Source organism: Oratosquilla oratoria, chromosome 44 (assembly GCF_046742065.1).
Source record: "Oratosquilla oratoria isolate Oo_2021 chromosome 44, ASM4674206v1, whole genome shotgun sequence".
Classification (NCBI taxonomy): Eukaryota; Metazoa; Arthropoda; class Malacostraca; order Stomatopoda; family Squillidae; genus Oratosquilla; species Oratosquilla oratoria.
The window spans coordinates 32,736,387-32,756,438 of NC_134820.1; the positions used below are offsets into that span (position 1 = coordinate 32,736,387).

Sequence of the window (20,052 nt, forward strand, 5' to 3'; positions counted from 1 at the left end):
CTCAGGGCACTGTCTAGTGTAGGCCTCATGGTCTCTTGCAGTCTCCTTCCTCCTTATGTTCTTATGTTCTTCCTTCTATTTTCATTCGTCTCGTTTCTAAGCAACTTCTGGTGAAAGAACAGTGACCTCAGGGCACTGTCTAGTGTAGGCCTCCTGGTCTCCTTCCTCCTTATGTTCTTCCTTCTATTTTCATTCGTCTCGTTTGTAAGCAAGTTTGGTGAAAGAACAGTGACCTCAGGGCACTGTCTAGTGTAGGCCTCATGGTCTCCTTCCTCCTTATGTTCTTCCTTCTATTTTCATTCGTCTCGTTTCTAAGCAAGTTCTGGTGAAAGAACAGTGACCTCAGGGTCTCGCTTGGGACACACGAGTCTTGTGTTCTTCGGGAATTCGTTGTTTGAACACGCGACGCCTCAAGTTCGATCTCTGGAGACCTTTTCTCACACTTTTTCTTTACTTGCGAGATGGGCTGGGAGTGGTTGGGGGAGTTAAGACTCTTTCGCCTTGAAACTACGACATATATTTGTTTTTTGTTTTCTTTAAGTGGTTCCTGTTTTCTGAACTCTATTAAATGACTTTCAAGAGGCTCTTTGTTGATTCTTTCTGATCGACCTTTGTACTTAATTGGTTTGTGTTTCTCTCTCTCTCTCTCTCTCTTTTGGTTCTTATTTACGTTGTCGTTTCCATATATTTGTGAATACATTACTGTTTTTTGTTTTATGTTCTTTGCATCCAGGTAGCTTCTGCCGATAACCAAGCCGATTTTTTTTTTTAATTCTTGTTGTTTAACAAACCCGTTTTCTTCCTTTTCCCTTTCCTTAAAATTCCTTTATTTCATTTGACCACTTTCCACTTACTTCCATCTCCCTATTATTTTATTTTTTTCTTCCTCTTTCTCTTCTTTCGTTCCTCTTCCTCCTCGTTTTTCTTATTCCTTTTACTACTTTTCACACATATCGTCTCCCTTATTCTCTCTTCTTCTTTTTTTTCTTCTTCTTAACATCACTATAATTTTTTTTTTCTTGTTTTGTTTTACACCTCTGAGTTCAGAGCGTCTTACCTTTGAAGTCTACATTGCTTTCTCAGTCTCCGGGTCACTTTTTCTCTGTGACTTTCTTTCTCATGTTCGACACTTCTTCAATAGTTTTCATTCCTCTCGTCTTCAAGACGCTCTCGTAGTCTCCCGTCTTTTCTTCCTCCTTTCTTCTTCTTCATTTTTCTTCCTCCTTTCTTCTTCTTCGTTTTTCTTCCTCCTTTCTTCTTCATTTTTCTTCCTCCTTTCTTCTTCTTCTTCATTTTTCTTCCTTCTTTCTTCTTCTTCATTTTTCTTCCTCCTTTCTTCTTCTTCATTTTTCTTCCTTCTTTCTTCTTCTTCATTTTTCTTCCTCCTTTCTTCTTCATTTTTCTTCTTCCTTTCTTCTTCTTCATTTTTCTTCCTCTTTTCTTCTTCTTCATTTTTCTTCCTCCTTTCTTCTTCTTCATTTTTTTTCCTCCTTTCTTCTTCTTCATTTCACTTGTATCCTCCTTTGCTCTCCACATTTCCTTTTTAGTTGTCTTTTTCTTCAACAAAAGGGCGTCTACTTCCTGTTCCGTTTTCTTTGTCTGTGCTTCTTTTCTTATTTTGTCCTTTGTTCTCCTTTTTTGTCTTATTTTGTTTCGTTATCTCATTTTTTATTTAAGGATTCCTCTTGTTCTTTTATCTATTATATTCACGTTTTACATCTTATCTTACTCTTCATTTTCTCTTTCATCATGTTTTCTGTTTTATTTTCATTTCCTTCTGTCTCCATTTCCTTCATTATTTTTTTATTCCTTCCGTAAAGTACATAAAGATAGGTGTCCGCAGAATGTGCACTACTTGACATTAATTATTGTTCTTATTTTCAAATTATAAAAAAATCTTTTTGAGCCTTCGTTAGTCCCAAAATGGTCAAACTTCCCCTTTTGGAGGTGTGTGTGTGTGTGTGTGTGTGTGTGTATGTGTGTGTGTGTGTGTGTGTGTGTGTGTGTGTGTGTGTGTGTGTGTGGACAATAAATCATCTTATTGTAGCGTACTAAGAGGTTGATACTTGTTTGTTTGCATACCTTGAGAGGTTCGTATTGTAACAATGTCTTTATTTTCTTCATGGTATAGAAAACTTATTTGAATAGACGTGGAAGTTGTACAGTGATGGAACTATTCTATCTGGTTGAAACTAATAAATAACACAAATTTTGTGTATGTAATAACGACTGATTCCAAGAAACTTAAACCATCATAACTGACCCAGGTAACAGTCATATGACCTTTGAGTCAGCTTAGGATTTAGCCATTTCTTCCCTATGCACAAACATAAAAAAATATATATTTTTTTCTCTCTTGAAGTCTCAAGACCTCTGCGAAACAGAGGAGAAAGAAAGACATTCAAGAAGGAAATGCCCACGCACGTTGTCAGCAAAGACGACTAAATGCATCTTCTCCCCCCTCCCCCTGGTTCAGTCGTCACACTGCAAATGTCGCTAGTGCTGACAAAGAACGACGTTCGATGCATGAAGAGTCGAAGCTGCTTAGCCCGGTGTCGTGCAATACGATGGTTGCAGGGGTGTCGTCAGCATCACAAAACAAGACCAGAAGTTTCCAATTTTACTACCCATGTTACTCTCTGGGGCAAGACAGTGAGCTTCAAGACATTTTTCTCCAATAAAAAAGAAAGGTGGCGTGGGCAAACGAGAACACAGACCTTCAGCTGGAACAGGAAAACATCCATTCAAAAGTTGATCCTGTCTTTGTTTTTCTTTGCGCAGCATTTGGTAAAGAGATGAAGAAGGCCTTCTCACGCTTTTTCCCTCTTGAAGAAAATTATGAGAAGATCGTGTAATGAAGCCAATTAGCAAAGACAAGAAAACTTAAAGAAGAAAATGCTTAGGTTATATTTCAGACAAAACAGGTCATTACTTGATCTTGGTAAAATATTTAAGTATATATATATATACAGTATATATATATATATATATATATATATATATATATATATATATGTATTATATATATATTCCTGAATGTAATTAATTCTGTGCTTGACTAGAAGTTAACAGCTTAAAAAAAAATACCTGTTTGGGGTGCAAAATATTGTTACTATGGTTATTAGAACTTCTAGTTGAATACTTAGTAGTGAGCATTGGTTATCTCCATATTTCTTTTCATTTCTTCGTCTTTATGAGTAGTATATAATTTTATTTTTCCTTTTATTCCCCTCTCTTGCGAGGGTCTATTTGGTACCACCGCGGTTTTTCGTGCGGTACAAACCGCTAGTGTGAACAGGGCATTAAAGTCGACAATCCTTGATTTTCCATATCTTTCATTTTCTTCCTGTCCATCCAGTCTCTCCTCTTCAAGGTTTCATTATATATAATTTTATTTTTTCTTTTGTTCTCCTCTCTTGCGAGGGTCTATGTGGTACCACCGCGGTTTCCGTGCGGTTGAAACCGCTAGTGTGAACAAGGTTTCATCGTTAACAGTGTATCTTCTTGCAGTGTCCATTTCACCCCCAAACATACCTGCATCCATTTTCTTCTTCTTCTTCTTGTGTGTCCAAGCGACCTAGCATGACCCCCAACTTTTTTCTTTTCGTAATCTTCCTCACAAGACCAATGTAGGAGACACTTTCTTACCCGCCTCTGCAGACGTTTCTAGTTACTGTTTTTTTTTTCTATCCTTGCTCCTGTGTTTGCTTCTTTGTCACCCTCATTTTCATCGCGACATTCTGGATTTTGTTTCTTCTTCATTTTAACATTTCCATCCCGTCCTCACTGCCTTCCTCCCGCTCTTCCTCTCCCTATTTTTATACCTCCACTTCCTCTCTCCTCTCTTCTCTTCTCGCTTCCCCCTCTCCCCATTTCTCTCCACTCCATTCTTTCAAATCTCTTTCCTCTCTCTGTCTCTCTCTCTCTCTCTCTCTCTCTCTCTCTCTCTCTCTCTCTCTCTCTCTCTCCTTCTATATCATCTTTATTTCTCTCCCACCTGCCTTGCCAGTGTATCTGACGTCCTGAACACATTTTCTCAGTTTTAGATTCTATATTCGCTCTTCTTATAGATTAATTTTCTTTGTCAATTTGGGGCGACCACAACATGCTCTGTGTGTAGAACAGTTTGTAGTGAAGACTATTTCTCCGAATCCTTTGATTCATAAGAAGGCTACACGAAAAAAGTAAATGAAATGAATAAATAAATAGATCAATAAATAAATTAAATAAAATGAAAGAAGAATTAATAAGATAAATCAAATAAATAAATTATCAAATAAATAATATAGATAATAGAATAACAAGAAAATTAATATACATATACATACTTGCACACACACACACACACACTCACACACACACACACACACACATATATATATAATATATATATATATATATATCGGTAAAGTGTAATCACCAGACTCGAATCAATGGTTTATTTGCCCGATATTTCGATTCCCGTCCAGAAATCGTCTTCAGGGGGTATAATGGATACAAAATCGTGAACTCAAATATAAATGGTCAATGTGGTATACCTGGGAAATGTTCACACTCTCATTCCCATATCCAAAGGAATACTCTTTACAATATTAAAGAGAATTGGGAAAAGGAGTGCTGAAGTCAGCCATGGAGGAGAACCCGTGAGTCTTGGCTACTCAGAAACTTTCCTTGTCGGAACTCATGGGACTCATTTCCCTGTGCCTAGACTCGACCTACTTCCGCTTCAGGGATTACATATATCACCAACGCAAGGGCACGCCTATGGCGTCGCCTATTTCAGGAGTGGTGGCTGAAGTAGTGATGTAATGTCTAGAGGCTCAACCTACTTCCGCTTCAGGGATTACAACTATCACCAACGCAAGGGCACGCCTATGGCGTCGCCTATTTCAGGAGTGGTGGCTGAAGTAGTGATGTAATGTCTAGAGGCTCAACTTCTAAGTGCTGGACCTTCTTCTCTCAAATTGTGGACTAGGTACGTGGATGATGTGTTCGCCATTTTGGACAGCAAGGACGTTGAACATTTCTTCAGCCACATCAACAGTATCGAACCGGCCATTCAATTTCCAAAAGAACTGGAGAAAGATGACCAACTGCCGTTCCTTGACGTCAACGTCAAGCGCGAGGGTGATAGCCTGAGGACAAGTGTCTATAGGAAGCCCACACACACACAGACTCTTAGACTATAATAGTTACCATCCAGATTGCCACAAGAGGAGCGTAATCAGGACTTTATGGAACAGAGCAGATAAAGTTTATTTTACTGTGGAATCCAAAAAGGCTGAAAGAAAACATCTTTTACAGGTTTTCCGGAACAGCTGTCGCAGCAGAACCATACGTAAATGGACAAACACACGACGCACCAACATCCCAGAACAAAGTTCGCCCACGACATTCAGAGTCACAATCCTTTATATCAAAGGCGCCTCTGAGGTTACTGCCAGAGTTTTAAGAGGCAACGGAGTACAAGTGGCACACAAACCTCTCAATACCTTACACCGAAATCCCATCAAAGTTAAAGACACTGAAAAACATACACAACTAGCCGATGTAGTTTACCGCATAGGCTGCACGGACTGTGACACGGAATACGTAAGAGTGACACAGGAGAAACTAGCAACATGAGTACAAGAACACCAACGTGCAGTGAGGCGAGAAGACCCGAAACTGGCCCTATACAAACACACTACAGAACACCAACACACCATAGATTGGGATGGAGTAACATTACACAAAGAAAACAACAAAAAGAAAAGACTATTCTTGGAAGCATGGGAAACCAAAAGCAACTGCATAAACATATATATTGATCTCAATCCTATTTATCTAGGGACGAGGAGTCACGCAGCCTAATTTCTTTGATCTGTTTGTCCAGTCTTAGTCTGCTTCTTTGCGACCTTACATTTGATCACCAGGTGGCTTTTGTCTGACTTCCTTTCTCCAAGGCGGTCTACCAGTGCAGCTTTTCAACTTCCCCTTCCCAGTCTTTCATTCCCCCTTTTTCAGTTTTAGTCTTCTTCCTTTTCTCTTCTTTTCTTTCTTTCTACTTTTATATCATATTGTTATTTTGTGTGTGTCTGATTGCAATTAGCCGTTTGTACTTGAGATCTTTTCCACCTATTGTTCCCCCTTCATCATTGCGGACATTTGATCTTCCTTCTCCGTTTGCGTGCTTGGACCTTATTCAGGTGCTTTTATGTCTGTGTTACATAATGATGTCATTTTGCTATTTTTCTATTTGGTGTCACAATTTCTTGATAATTTTTATTTTCATTCAATATTATAAAGAGTATTGTTTTGTATACGGGAAGAGAGTGTGAACCTTTCCCAGGTATACCACATTGACCCGTTACATTTGAGTTCACGATTTTTTATCCATTATACCCCCTGATGACGATTCCTGGACGGGAATCGAAACGTCGGGCAAATAAACACTTGAAGTCTGGTGTTTACATTTTTCCGATATGGATCACAGATTCCAGATTTTTACTCACACGCACACACACACACACACACACACACACACACACACACACACACACACACACACACATATATATATATATATATATATGTATGTATACATATGTATATGTACATATATTAGATTGAACAAGAACTGATAATTTCTTATAGTAAATTTTATCTTCTTGGACAGAAAAATTCATCATACAACGCGAAACCATATGTTATATCTTCAGAGCTAAGACTCCACGGAAGCTCAAAACTTTTGCAACTGATTGTACAAATCCTTGTCACCCGTCCTTTTTCCTTTGCTTGAATTCATGGCCTGACCATCAGTGTCTCACTCTCTTATATCTACTCAGTGTTGTCGTGGGCTTTGACGACGATTTTTGGGAAGGAAAAAGAGAGAAAGAGAGCTAGAGACAGAGGGGGAGAAGAGAGAGAGAGTGAGCGTGTGTGTGTGTGTGTGTGTGTGTGTGTGTGTGTGTGTGTGTGTGTGTGTGTGCGAGTGAGAGAGAGAGAGAGAGAGAGAGAGAGAGAGAGAGAGAGATAGTGAGAGTGAGGGAGAGAGAGAGAGGGATAGATAGATGGATAAATAGAGAGGGATAGGGGGAGAGAGAGGGATAGATAGATGGATAAATAGAGAGGGATAGGGAGAGAGAGAGAGAGAGAGAGAGAGAGAGAGAGAGAGAGAGAGAGAGAGAGAGAGAGAGAGAGAGAGAGAGACAGAGAGAGAGGTGAAGCACAAGTTGTCCCCTAGGAAAGCAAAATATGCAAACTGGTGCATGGAAAACAAGATTCCTGGAATGTCCTCCGACTTTTCGGTGGTTTCTTGCAAATCGAGAAGCCTTCAACGTACTCTACACCAATGTCTTCAGGCCTCCAAAAAAATTGCGTTTATTTATTTTTTATTTTATTTTATTTTATCTTTTTTTTTTATCCTTTTTACTTTTTTTTTTTTTTTTTTTTTTTTTGTGCAAATTTCCATGCCATTACCAAGTTTTCCTTCCATGGTTTTGACCTCTGGAATGTGATGTACACCAATGTCTTCAGACCCCTCCAAAAAAAATCCGTTTATTTTTGTTTCTTTTTTTACCTTTGTGACCTTTTCTTTTTTTCTTATTTTATTGTGCAAATTTCCATGCCCATTACCAAGTTTCCCTTGCTTGGTTTTGACCTCTGGAATGTGATCTTTTGTTACAAAGTTTTCGTTTTCCTTACGATTCTGCTTTTGGGGTTGGCTGCGTCTATTTTTTTTTTTTTTTTTTCTTTTGGGTCTTGCTTATGTATCCTATTCCGTTGTCTACGTCATTACGACCAGCAGTCTATTTCTATTTTCTACCAAAACGTTTCAAAACTGTTTTTGTTCTTTCGACCTGTGTCGAACAAATGGATAGACCGTCGGTACTGCAGTGGACCATGATAACTAACTAAACATTTATACACACACGACCATAAATATACATACATATGCAGTGTACAGAAATAAATACGTACGTATATACACATATACATACATATATTACATACATGTATGCATGCAAACATACATACATATAAACGCGTTTTTATCTCTACCTTTATGTAGTATATATATATATATATATATATATATATATATATATATGTGTGTGTGTGTGTGTGTGTGTGTGTGTGTGTGTGTGTGTGTGTGTGTATTTGTTGAGACATTGTGACAGGTTTGAGGAAGGTGGAAGAGTAAGACACGGGTCTAGGGCCGAGTTTATTCCTGACCGGTTGCGCTTAGAGCTTCTTCAGAGGAAGCTCTAAGCAAAACCTGTCAGGAATAAACTCGGATCTAGACCCGTGTCTTAGTCTTCCACATATACATATATATATATATATATATATACAGGGTGCGGCAGGTATTTGAGAACAAAGGCGATTGTTTGTAATAAGGTATAGTAACGTTTTAGTATATATTAAAATTAGCATTCATTGTATTCTATACATTAACACAAAGCAAATGCACTGTTTCACTCAATGAAACCTCCATCCTTGTCAATGATATCTTCCAAGCGACGTCTAAATAGTTGGCAAGCACCAATGAGTTGACTCTTGGGGATGTTAGCCATTGCAGCGACAATGGCTTCTTGGAGAGATGCTATAGTGTTGTGAGGTTTACGATTAGACTCCCTCTCAACTACGCCCCAAACATAATAGTCCAAAGGATTGACATCAGGGGAGCTAGGGGGCCACATGATGGGGGGTTACGTGGTCATGAAAATTGGTGGCCATCCATTCTTGGGTTGTGTGAGCTGTATGGGATGGAGCAGAGTCTTGCTGGAAGACGTACGGCCTGCCACGTGCTACACCATCCATCCAAGGCTTTACAACAGTCTCCAACACTTCAGTGTAAGAAGCTGCATTGACACGAAGTCCTTGGCGGAAAAAAAAGGGAGTCATCACATAGCCTTCACTGCTCACGACACCCAGAACCATCAGTGATGCTTGAAATTTAGTATGCATATCGGTTTGAACTTCACCTGCTGTTTGACACAACCATAGATCGTTCCTCATATTCACTTTCTGTTTCTTAAAAAAGTTCTTCTCTTCAGAGAGAAACCAAAGGATTCCTGGTTCTTCAGGATGTTTTAACTTGTTCAAAAGACATCTGGTCCTGATGACTCGGTTCTCACGTGTCTTCTGTGACATAAACTGTCCTCTTCGGATCACATACGACTTATACCGGAGATCTTCGTGAACAACACGTCGAATGGTGGCCTCATCAACTTGAAAATCCTTGGCCAGTGCCCTCATGGACTTCCCAGGGCTTTCATCAATCGCCGATTGAATAGCATTTATGAATTCTGATGTTCTGATGCTGTCCGATCGTCGGGAATGTTGTTTACGTGGCGATGTACTAGCCCCATTTCTCTGGCATCCACAAGTTTCCCTCTGACCTTATAAACGAAGAACCGGGCAACATTAACGAAGGCAGCAATTTCAGAATTAGTATGCCCAGCTGCTATAGAGACGATAACTGCATGCCTTTTCATTTCTTGGGTAATATTTGATTGTGCCATTTTCAGCTGTAAAAGAAAAGGAATGGTTAGCTATGGTGTCTAAACTACTAGACCACTTAGAAGATGCGTTCTCAAATACCTGCCGCACTCTGTATATATATATATATATTATACATGTACAACACTCTTGATGACGCAATCGGCTAAGTCATTAACACTTGTCACGTGCTAGCCCGCGTTCGATTCCTTGGCCGTACCACGTTTCAATTTGTGCGTGTTGGTCTCCTGGAGTCTGTCTCGATGTTGATGACTTAGAATTAAAATGTATTGTGGTTGATAAATATATATATATATATATATATATATATATATATATATATATATATATATATATATACAGTATATACAGTATATGTATCGGACTCTCTCTTCTTGGCCATCCAATTTCCTCGACCTCTTCAGCGCTCACATTCGCAGCCGGACTTTACTCTTCGTTTACACGATTTCTTCCTCTCCTCGGCCGAAGTTGGTCTCCATTTCTCTTTTAGTGCCTCTCTTTCCATCTGCCACTCGCTCCTCGTGTTGGCATTTGTATTCCTTCTGATATGGACGAGGATGTCCGTCATCTTCCCAAGTCGCCTCGCTCGGAAAATGGATATACCTCTCTAACAACTAAGGTGTAACATTTCGTCTTCGTTCTTCGATGTTTTGTTTTCCTTTGTTTGATTCCTTAAATGGTTAGCCGGTTTGTGGCCAAACCGTCCTCCACGTTTTTTTTTTTCTTTTTTTTTTCTTTTTTTTTTTTTTTTTTTTTTTCTTTTTTTTTTTTTTTTTTTCTTTTGGACGTTTGTGTCTGCAAAACTGGGCCTCTCTAACAACTAAGGTGTAACATTTCGTCTTCGTTCTTCGATGTTTTGTTTTCCTTTGTTTGATTCCTTAAATGCTTAGCCGGTTTGTGGCCAAACCGTCCTCCACGTTTTTTTTTTTCGTTTTTTTTTCAGTTTTTTTCGTTTTTTTTTTTTTTTTTTTTTTTTTTTTTTTTTTTTTCTTTTGGACGTTTGTGTCTGCAAAACTGGGCCTTTCTAACAACTAAGGTGTAACATTTCGTCTTCGTTCTTCGATGTTTTGTTTTCCTTCGTTTGATTCCTTAAATGCTTAGCCGCTTTGTGGCTAAACCGTCTTCCATGTTTTTTTTTGTTTTGTTTTTTTCGTTTGTGTCTGCAAAAGTGGGTTTGTTTCTGTCATGCATCACATTTATTAGTCTAAATTCTTTTTACTTTTTTATTTATTTATTTGTCATTTGACTGTCCGTCTGTTTTTTTTATATACATACACATTTGTGTCTGCAAAAGTGGATTTGTTTCTGTTATGCATTATATTATTTTAGTCTATATTCCGTTTACTTGTTTATTTATTTGTCATTTGATTGTCCGTCTGTTTTTTTTTTTTTATAAACATACATTTCTTTCGTTCTCGTATTTTTCTTCTTTCATTTTTCATTTATCTCAATATTTCTCTCTTTATTTTGCACCTTTTCATTCCTCTCACCATTTTTTATTCTCTTCAATTCTCTTCTTTCTCTTCTTCTTCCCTCTCACTGTCTTCTTCTTCGTCCACTCCCATCTTCCATGTCTTCTAGTTGTCTGTCTCCATGCCTGCTGTTACAATCTTCAATTTTTCAGTGAATATATATGTGTTGGCATTTTTTGTGTTTTTCTATCTCGTAAGCATACACACAGACACTAAGTCCACATACACACACACACACGCACGCACGCACACACACACACGCACGCACGCACGCACACACACACTCATACACACGCACACGCACACACACAAAGATTGATGAGAAGACTCAAAGAGACAGTACCTCATAAGCACAGCTCCAACCGCTTATACTTGAACTTGGTAAACACACAAATCACAAATGCGCACACACATGCAAGAAGGTGTTATATATGATTGCTTTCATATATTTTTTTTATGTTTTCCTCTTCACTATTATCTTTCCCCATACTTTTATCTTCTACTTTGTGACCCATAAACTTAAGACAATCGCGAGAATATAGAGAATAAAAAAATATGAAAAATGGAAATCAAGGTCATTCACATGTAAAAGAAACAGACGAACGACGTAATCCTGATATTACCCGAAACACAGGTGGTAATAGACATGGAACTGCCTAGTGTAGGCCTCATGGTCTCTTGCAGTCTCCTTCATTCATATGTTCATATGTTCTTAAATACAGAGGTGACTAAGTGAGGCAATAGGACTTGTTTCAAAGGAGCAGGTGTCTGCACGACACGGAGAACTGGTGACCCAGTAAAACGCTTTCTTTCTTCAAGAAAAGAAAAGAAGACGAAGACGAAGACGGAGGAGGAGGAGAACGAGAAGGAGAAGAAAAAGAAGAAGAAGAGGAGGAGGAGGAGGAGGAGGAGAAGGAGGAGGAGAAGAAAAAGAAGAAGAAGAGGAGGAGAATTAGAAGAAGAAGAAGAAGAAGAAGAAGAAGAAGAAGAAGAAGAAGAAGAAGAAGAAGAAGAAGAAGAAGAAGAAGAAGAAGAAGAAGAAGAAGAAGAAGAAGAAGACAAAGAAAAAGACAAAGACAAAGACAAAGACAAAGACAAAGACAAAGACAGAGACGAAGACGACGACGACGAAGACGAAGAAGAAGAAGAAGACGAAGAAGAAGAAGAAGAAGAACGAAGGCAATCTCCATCCACATCACAGTTTCGCCCTTCGAGAGGATCTTTCCAAATACGCTCTTCCATTTTCTTCCTGATTCTTTACTCTTTATCCATTACTCCCTGTGAAGCCGTTTAGATATTTTATTGTGGCAAGGATGATCAAAGCGTTGAGGTCATTCAGACTGATCTCTTCTGAATATTGACGTTTTATTCTGAACAACACAAATTACTTTCGATCGGTTGAGAAAGGATTAGGATGTTTAGGATGTTAATGTGAAGGCATTAAGTAAAAAAATCTTTCAGTGGGTAGAAACAACTTCGCCAACCGTGTAGTTAATGAATGGAACAAACTTCCTGTAGAGGCAGTGCGATATAGTTCAGTTCGAAGCTTTGAGCTTCGTTTAGATAAACACCTAAGCTAGATAATGTAATGCCTGCCATTTATTTTATATTATTTGTTTATTTGTTTGTTATTATTTCTCTGTTTGTTTATTACTATTTGTTGATTTTTTCATTATTATTCATTTGTCAATTTATTATTATTTACTATTTACCTGTTTTATTATTTAACTATAGCTATTTATTATTTATATTATTATAACTTTTATTTCTTTGTTTCTTTATTTTTTCATCATTATAATTTTTTCGCATCCGACCTAGTTATGGACCAAAAGGTCTCCTGTCGGCATGCTCCTCTTTGTAATCCTTTATGTTCATTTTGAATGTGACTGGGATCAGACAAGGAAACTGCAATTTCTCCCAAAGGAAGTCTACTACATGACCAAATATGGAAAAACAAGAAGAATAATGTATGTTAAAACAGACTTGCTCTTCTCCTGTCTCTATCTCTGTCTCCCTCATTCCCTGCACCTGAAGTTCCTGTTGACCTAGTTCTATTTATATAGGAACTCGCTGTGCCATAGATATATATAGAAATTAAAATATAGCATGTAAAACATGGAAGGTCAAATTTCGTAGGAGTCTATATATATATTTATTTGTATTTATATAATATGAGAGAAAAGGAAAAACATCAGTACAAGCTCAACAATACCACTGTCGCTGTTGACCTTCTCAAACACACAACACACACACACACACACACATATATATATATATATATATATATATATATATATATATATATATATATACATATATATATATATATATATATATAATACTATATGTATATTGAAGGGGAGAAGTGTAAATGCCAAACTTAGAGTGGGAGGTTTAATGCCTGACATGTTAGTCCTAGTCCTAGGACCATCTTCAGGGGTGTGATGAGGTACAACGATCGAAGAGCCCATTATACTGGCCCTCAAATCGTCAAAAGATTAAATATACTTAGATTAATCCTTTAAGATTCTACCTTCACTCGGGCAGTCGCCAGATGATTTAATCCAATTAAGGAAAATACCCGAAGATGTCAGAGGGCAAGGGTGCCTTGTTCAGTAGTTAATTACTTTCTTTCTGGGTGTTGAGTTCTCTTATGACCTTGACCATGACCTTGACCATGACCTTGTAGATAACCTCTTCGTCTTGTGTTATGTTTCTACAGTCTTGGCAATCCACATTCCTCATCTTCACCCGGTGACTCTTCACGTTGTTTTCCAGTCTTTCTCGGGGTCTTCCAGATACTCCACTGTCACCCGGCCCTAACACGCTCTTCCATCATTCTTGTAGGTAAACGGTCCTTTGGCATCACAGCGACATGCCTAGTCCATTCCAGTCCCCTGGATTCCACAACGACGATCAGGCGAGGCTTAGCATACATCCCTCTCGGTTCTCGGATGTCTGTCCTTCTTCCGTTTCTGGGTCGAGGTTTGGAACCAAAGCCCTTTCTCGGCACTGAATTTTCGAAAATTCTAGACCTTTATTCCATGTCCAGTGCCACTGTCCACGTTTTGCATCCATACAAAGGAGCTGGGTTTTATGATACGCTATTGATATTTGCTTTACTGATTATTTTCTCCTTTTTTTTAACATTATCTATACAATAGTAAGTTCTGTCCACGTTTTATAATCATACAAAGAAACTAACACTGCTTCTGAACCAGGGCAGTGGGTGAGATGCAGGGATGACCCGTCATCCAGGAGGTGCCAAGATAAGAGGGAGGGAAGAGGGTGGAGGGGAGTGGAGTATGTTAGGGATGGAATGAGTGCGAGTGGTTTTACCTTTGTTTTTTGACTACCTCCCTTAGAAGGGGAAAAAAGCCTTTGGTATATGTATGTACATTTACTATATCTGATTATATCTTTTTAATTCAATATATTCATTACACTGTTGAAATATCACTTACCTAATTCAATTTATGCTTTACTTTCTTTAGTTTTATCATTCTTATGCACTATAGATTCCAGGTACTTGGAATATAACACCATTTCATATTCTTCACCATTCATCAGTCTGTTCTCTTCCTTTCGTTTAATGCATGAGCTTTGCTTTATTCACGTTTGTCTGTAATCCATATTTTTTCCATTTTCTCCAACAATTCTCTATTCTTTTATGATTGATGATTGATACAGTTTCACGTCACGAAGCTCCCACTCCCCTATCAGGAGGCTAGGACGGTGCCCCTCACAGAGGACTTTGTAGCGTGGAATTGAATGAATCATACCCTTGGTCCAACTCGCCGGTGGCAGAGTTCGAGCAGCCATGCCCTTTGTCCAACTCGCCGGTGGTAGGGTTCGAGCGGCCATGCCCTTGGTCCAACTCGCCGGTGGCATGGTTCGAGCGGCCATCCCTTCGACCTCCATCGCAAATAACGACGCCATAACTGTACAATTCCAATATCTTCTCAACATCCTAAGACACCAACGTTTTCGTTCTTCATATTTATTCCTCGAGATTACGGCTGTAATTCTCCTATTATTTTCTCATTTATTACTAATATAATTTGTACTATTGATGTCGAATAGTTACTAGCGTTTTCTATGTTTTTGTTGTACAATTACGAGTAAATAAATATCTAGTTGGTACAACTGTGTCTTTGTTTTGTTTTTGTGTATTATTCTGGATTAAACAACATTTAGTATTGCAATTATTACTATCGAGTAGTAGTTGCTATGAACTTGTTGTGTAGCCTTCTGATTATGCGATAGATTATCATTAGGATCAGAATTACTATTATGACTATCAAGTAGTCACCTCTCGGTGTCTATCACTCATATTAAAACAATATACATATTCCATTTTTTTTTTTTTTGTATGTAATCCTTCTCTTATTTGTAGTCTAATTTACCTTTTTTATCTATTTTTTTCTTTGAATTTTCTGATTTCTCTTTAGTTTTTACTCTGTCGGTTTTTTGTCACGTGAGGTCTTTTTCATCATGTCAAAGTCTTCCCAATCGCGAAATCTCTTTTACTTCAATATTTCCAAAATCCTTCATTAACCTTCCGTATGGAAAGATATGAATTTCTTCCGCTCCAGATTATTTTAATCATCTTTTTGCAACAATCCATTATTAATGATACATACATACATACATACATATATATATATATATATGTGTGTGTGTGTGTGTGTGTGTGTGTGTGTGTGTGTGTGTGTGTGTATGTGTGTGCGCGCGCGCGCGTGAGTGTATTGTGTGTGTATGTGCGCGCGTGCATTTGAGTGTATTGTGTGTGTGTGTGTGTGTGTGTGTGTGTGTGTTAATGTATGTGTATGTTTATGTGTGTATAAGCAATTCCCTAACTGTAGCAAAATAATTCTGTTCATATATTCTATTTTAAAACGGACATAATGATCTATTTCTGTATACTTGGGATTCCTCACCATTGAATATTTTTTATTTATTTTTCTCATTACTCCGTTTGACCTACTTCCCTCGGCCGTTTCCATTCCTTTCCTTTGTCCTACTTCTATCTCTCTCTTTTTCTCTCTTTCTCTCTTTTTCGTTTCTGTTACCAAGCAACACCCTCCGGTTAGCCAGAATAGTAATTTTTTTTAGCCAGAATAAAATATATAGAAAGTGTCATCACAGTGATGAACTTAACATCCTTTGTGTAAATAGCGCCAAGCGAATTTATTAATCCCAGTGCGGAACCTTGGACTGAACTAGTTAACGACTCTTAACTACTCTCGAACCACTTAAACAACCCAATTCGTAAGGACCACAAATCTTCTGGTTATTTTCTTTGTCTTCGTGCTTTGCTCTCTTTTCTCTCTCTCTCTTCTTCCTTCACCTTCTCCTCTTTTTCTACATCTATTCATTTCTCTTTCACTCTCTTCGATCACTTTTTATACCCCCTAATTCTTAGCCTCCTCCCTCCTTCTCGTCCTCCTCCTCCTCTCCCTCTTCCTTCTCCTACTCGTCCTCCTCTTTTTCCTCTTCCTTCCCCTCCTCCTCCTTGTCCTCCTCCTCCACCTCCACCTCCTTCTCGTCCTCTTCCTCCTCCTACTTGTCCTCCTCCTTTTCCTCTTTCTTCCCCTCCTCCTCCCTGTCCTCCTCCTCCTCCTCGCCCTCCTCCTCTTCCTTCTTTTTACCTTCCTTCTCTCTGTTCTCGTTCACCTCCAACCATCCCCTTCCACGTGTACTTGTTCCCTTTCATCTTCTCTCAGTTCTCATATATCCTCCATTTCTCCCCTTTCTCTTCCCCTTCTACCCATCCTTTTCTCTCTTTTTCCTTTTTCTTCCTATACAGCATCCCTCATCCCCTTCCTTTTCCATTCCCTTCATCCCATTTGTGTCCCTCTTCCATTATTTTCTTTTTCTTTTCCCATTTCTCATCACTCTTTCCTATTCCCCCTTATCTCCTTGCCTCCACACGTGTGCCTCTTCGTCTTCATCGCCTCATATTTATTTCCCCTCGTTCTTTTCCTCTGTCGTATTTTCCCCTCACCTCCCCTCTCCCATCCCCTCCCCTCTCCTCTCCTCTTCTCTCCCCTCCTTTCCTCCCTCTCATCTTCTCTCCTGTCCTCTCACCTCCTTTTCTACCATCTCTCCTCTTCTCACCTCCCCTCTCCCCTCCCCTCCCCTCTCCTCTCCTCTCCTTTCCGCCCCTCTCCTCTCCCCTCCTTTCCTCCCCTCTCATCTTCTCTCCTCTTCTCTCTTCTCTCCTCTCCTCTCCTGTCCTCTCCCCTCCTTTCCTCCCCTCTCATCTTCTCTCCTGCCCTCTCATCTCCTCTCCCCTCCTTTCCTCCCCTCTCATCTTCTCTCCTCTCCTCTCCTGTCTTCTCACCTCCTTTTCTACCATCCCCTCTCCTCTTCTCTCCTCTCCTCTTCTCTCCTGTCCTCTCCCCTCCTTTCCTCAACTCTCATCTTCTCTCTTCCTCTCCCCTCCTTTCCTCCCCTCTCATCTTCTCTCCTCTCCTCTCCTGTCCTCTCACCTCCTTTTCTACCATCTCTCCTCTCCTCTTCTCTCCTCTCCTGCCCTCTCCCCTCCTTTCCACAACTCTCATCTTCTCCCTTCATCTCTCCTCTTTCCTCTTCTCTCCTCTCCCCTCCTTTCCTCCCCTCTCATCTTCCCTCATCTTCTCTTCTCTTCTTTCCTATTCTCTCCTCTTCTCTCCTCTCCTCTTCTTTCCTCTCCTCTCCTCTCCTCTTCCTCCTCCTCCTCCTCATAGACATGAATCGAGTGTTCGTCTTCCACTTCCGCTCAAACTCTGCATTTTTCTTCCTCATCACTTCTCTTGCCTCGCTTGTCTTCGTCCTCCTCCTCCTCCTCTTCTTCCTCCTCTTCTTCGTTCTTCTCAACCTACTCTTCCTTCTTCGCCTTCTTCTCTTCTTCCTTATCCCCGTTGTTCCTCCCCAAGTACTCACTCGCCTTCCCTTCTGTCTCCTCTTCCTCCTCCTCTTCCTCCATCTATCCATCCTCCTTCTCCCCTCTTCTTCTTCCTCCTCCTCTTCATTCTCTTTCCCCTCTTTACATTCATTCATGTCTTCTTTTTCCTCCTCATCTCCCACTTTCTCTCCCTCCTCCTTTTCCCTGTCATCCTCTTCCTTCTACTTCTGTCCTCCTTTCCTCCTGTTCTACTATTTTTTCTTTCTTTCTTCTCCTCTTCTACTATTTCTTCCTTTCTTCTTTTTCCTCTTCCACTATTTTTTCCTTTTTTATTTCTTCTCTTCCACTATTTTTTCTTTCTTCTTTCTCCTCTTCCACTATTTTTTCTTTCTTCTTTTTCCTCTTCCACTATTTTTTCTTTCTTCTTTTTCCTCTTCTACTATTTTTTCCTTTTTTATTTCTCCTCTTCCACTATTTCTTCCTTTTTATTTCTCCTCTTCCACTATTTCTTCCTTTTTTATTTCTTCTCTTCCACTACTTTTTCTTTCTCCTTTCTCCTCTTCCACTATTTCTTCTTTCTTCTTTCTCCTCTTCCACTATTTCTTCTTTCTTCTTTCTCCTCTTCCACTATTTTTTCCTTTTTATTTCTCCTCTTCCACTATTTCTTCTTTCTTCTTTCTCCTCTTCCACTATTTCTTCTTTCTTCTTTCTCCTCTTCCACTATTTTTTCCTTTTTATTTCTCCTCTTCCACTATTTTTCCTTTTTATTTCTCCTCTTCCACTATTTTTTCCCTTTTTTATTTCTCCTCTTCCACTATTTCTTCTTTCTTCTTTCTCCTCTTCCGCTATTTCTTCTTTCTTCTTTTTCCTCTTCCACTATTTTTTCTTTTCATTTCTCCTCTTCCACTATTTTTTCCTTTTTTATTTCTCCTCTTCCACTATTTTTTCTTTCTTATTTTCTCCTCTTCCACAATTTTTCTTTCTTATTTCTTTCTCCTCTTCCACTATTATTTCCTTTCTTATTTCTCCTCTTCCACTATTTCTTCCTTTCTTCTTTCTCCTCTTCCACTATTTTTTCTTTTCTTATTTCTCCTCTTCCACTATTTCTTCCTTTTTTATTTCTCCTCTTCCACTATTTTTTCTTTTTTATTTCTCCTCTTCCACTATTTTTCTTTCTTATTTCTTTCTCCTCTTCCGCTATTTCTTCTTTCTTCTTTTTCCTCTTCCACTATTTTTTCTTTTCATTTCTCCTCTTCCACTATTTTTTCTTTCTTATTTTCTCCTCTTCCACAATTTTTCTTTCTTATTTCTTTCTCCTCTTCCACTATTATTTCATTTCTTATTTCTCCTCTTCCACTATTATTTCCTTTCTTATTTCTCCTCTTCCACTATTTCTTCCTTTCTTCTTTCTCCTCTTCCACTATTTTTTATTTTCTTATTTCTCCTCTTCCACTATTTCTTCCTTTCTTCTTTCTCCTCTTCCACTATTTTTTCTTTTCTTATTTCTCATCTTCCACTATTTTTTCATTCTTACTTTACTCCTCATCAACTATGTTTTCTTTCTTCTTTCTCCTCTTCCACTATTTTTTCTTTTCTTATTTCTCCTCTTCCACTATTTTTTCCTTCTTCCTTTCCTCCTCTTCCACTATGTTTTCTTTCTTATTTCTCCTCTTCCACTATTTTTTCTTCTTTCTCCTCTTCGACTATTTCTTCTTTCTTCTTTCTCCTTTTCCACCATTTCATCTTTCTTATTTTCTCCTCTTTCCTTGAATATTTTCTCCCCCCAATCCTCTTTTCCTCCATGGCCCTAGACCATGCTCTGTCCACATCCTTCTCGGAGATAATAATTCTCCAGCATCACTCCGGCTCATCCCTTCCAATTTCCCACTCTTTCTCCAACTCCTTTGTGGTTTTCTCCCAGTCTCTCTCTCCGCGTCTCCTGTGGCCAAATCCATCTCCTCCGCCAACTACTGCAGAGAGAGAGAGAGAGAGAGAGAGAGAGAGAGAGAGAGAGAGTGTGTGTGTGTGTGTGTGTGTGTGTGTGTGTGTGTGTGTGTGTGTGTGTGTGTGTGTGTGTGTGTGTGTGTGAGAGAGAGAGAGAGAGAGAGAGAGAGAGAGAGAGAGAGAGAGAGAGAGAGACAGGCAGACAGGACAGATAGACAGACAGACAGACAGACGGATAAA

General features: G+C 39.0%; 2 protein-coding genes across 2 annotated transcripts in view; both read right to left on the bottom strand.

The window, feature by feature from the left end:
- Nucleotides 1-20,052, bottom strand: part of LOC143022388 (zwei Ig domain protein zig-8-like) — a 216,551-nt gene that overhangs the window by 90,709 nt on the left and 105,790 nt on the right. The gene's annotated exons all lie outside the window — the stretch shown is intronic.
- Nucleotides 1,080-4,567, bottom strand: LOC143022187 (uncharacterized). Its single transcript, XM_076180287.1, has 4 exons — nt 4,556-4,567; nt 3,884-3,971; nt 2,596-2,723; nt 1,080-1,456 (listed from the first exon to the last, which is right to left on the bottom strand). The coding sequence occupies exons 1-4, from the start codon at nt 4,565-4,567 to the stop codon at nt 1,160-1,162; spliced, it is 525 nt and encodes a 174-aa protein (XP_076036402.1). The 3' UTR covers nt 1,080-1,159.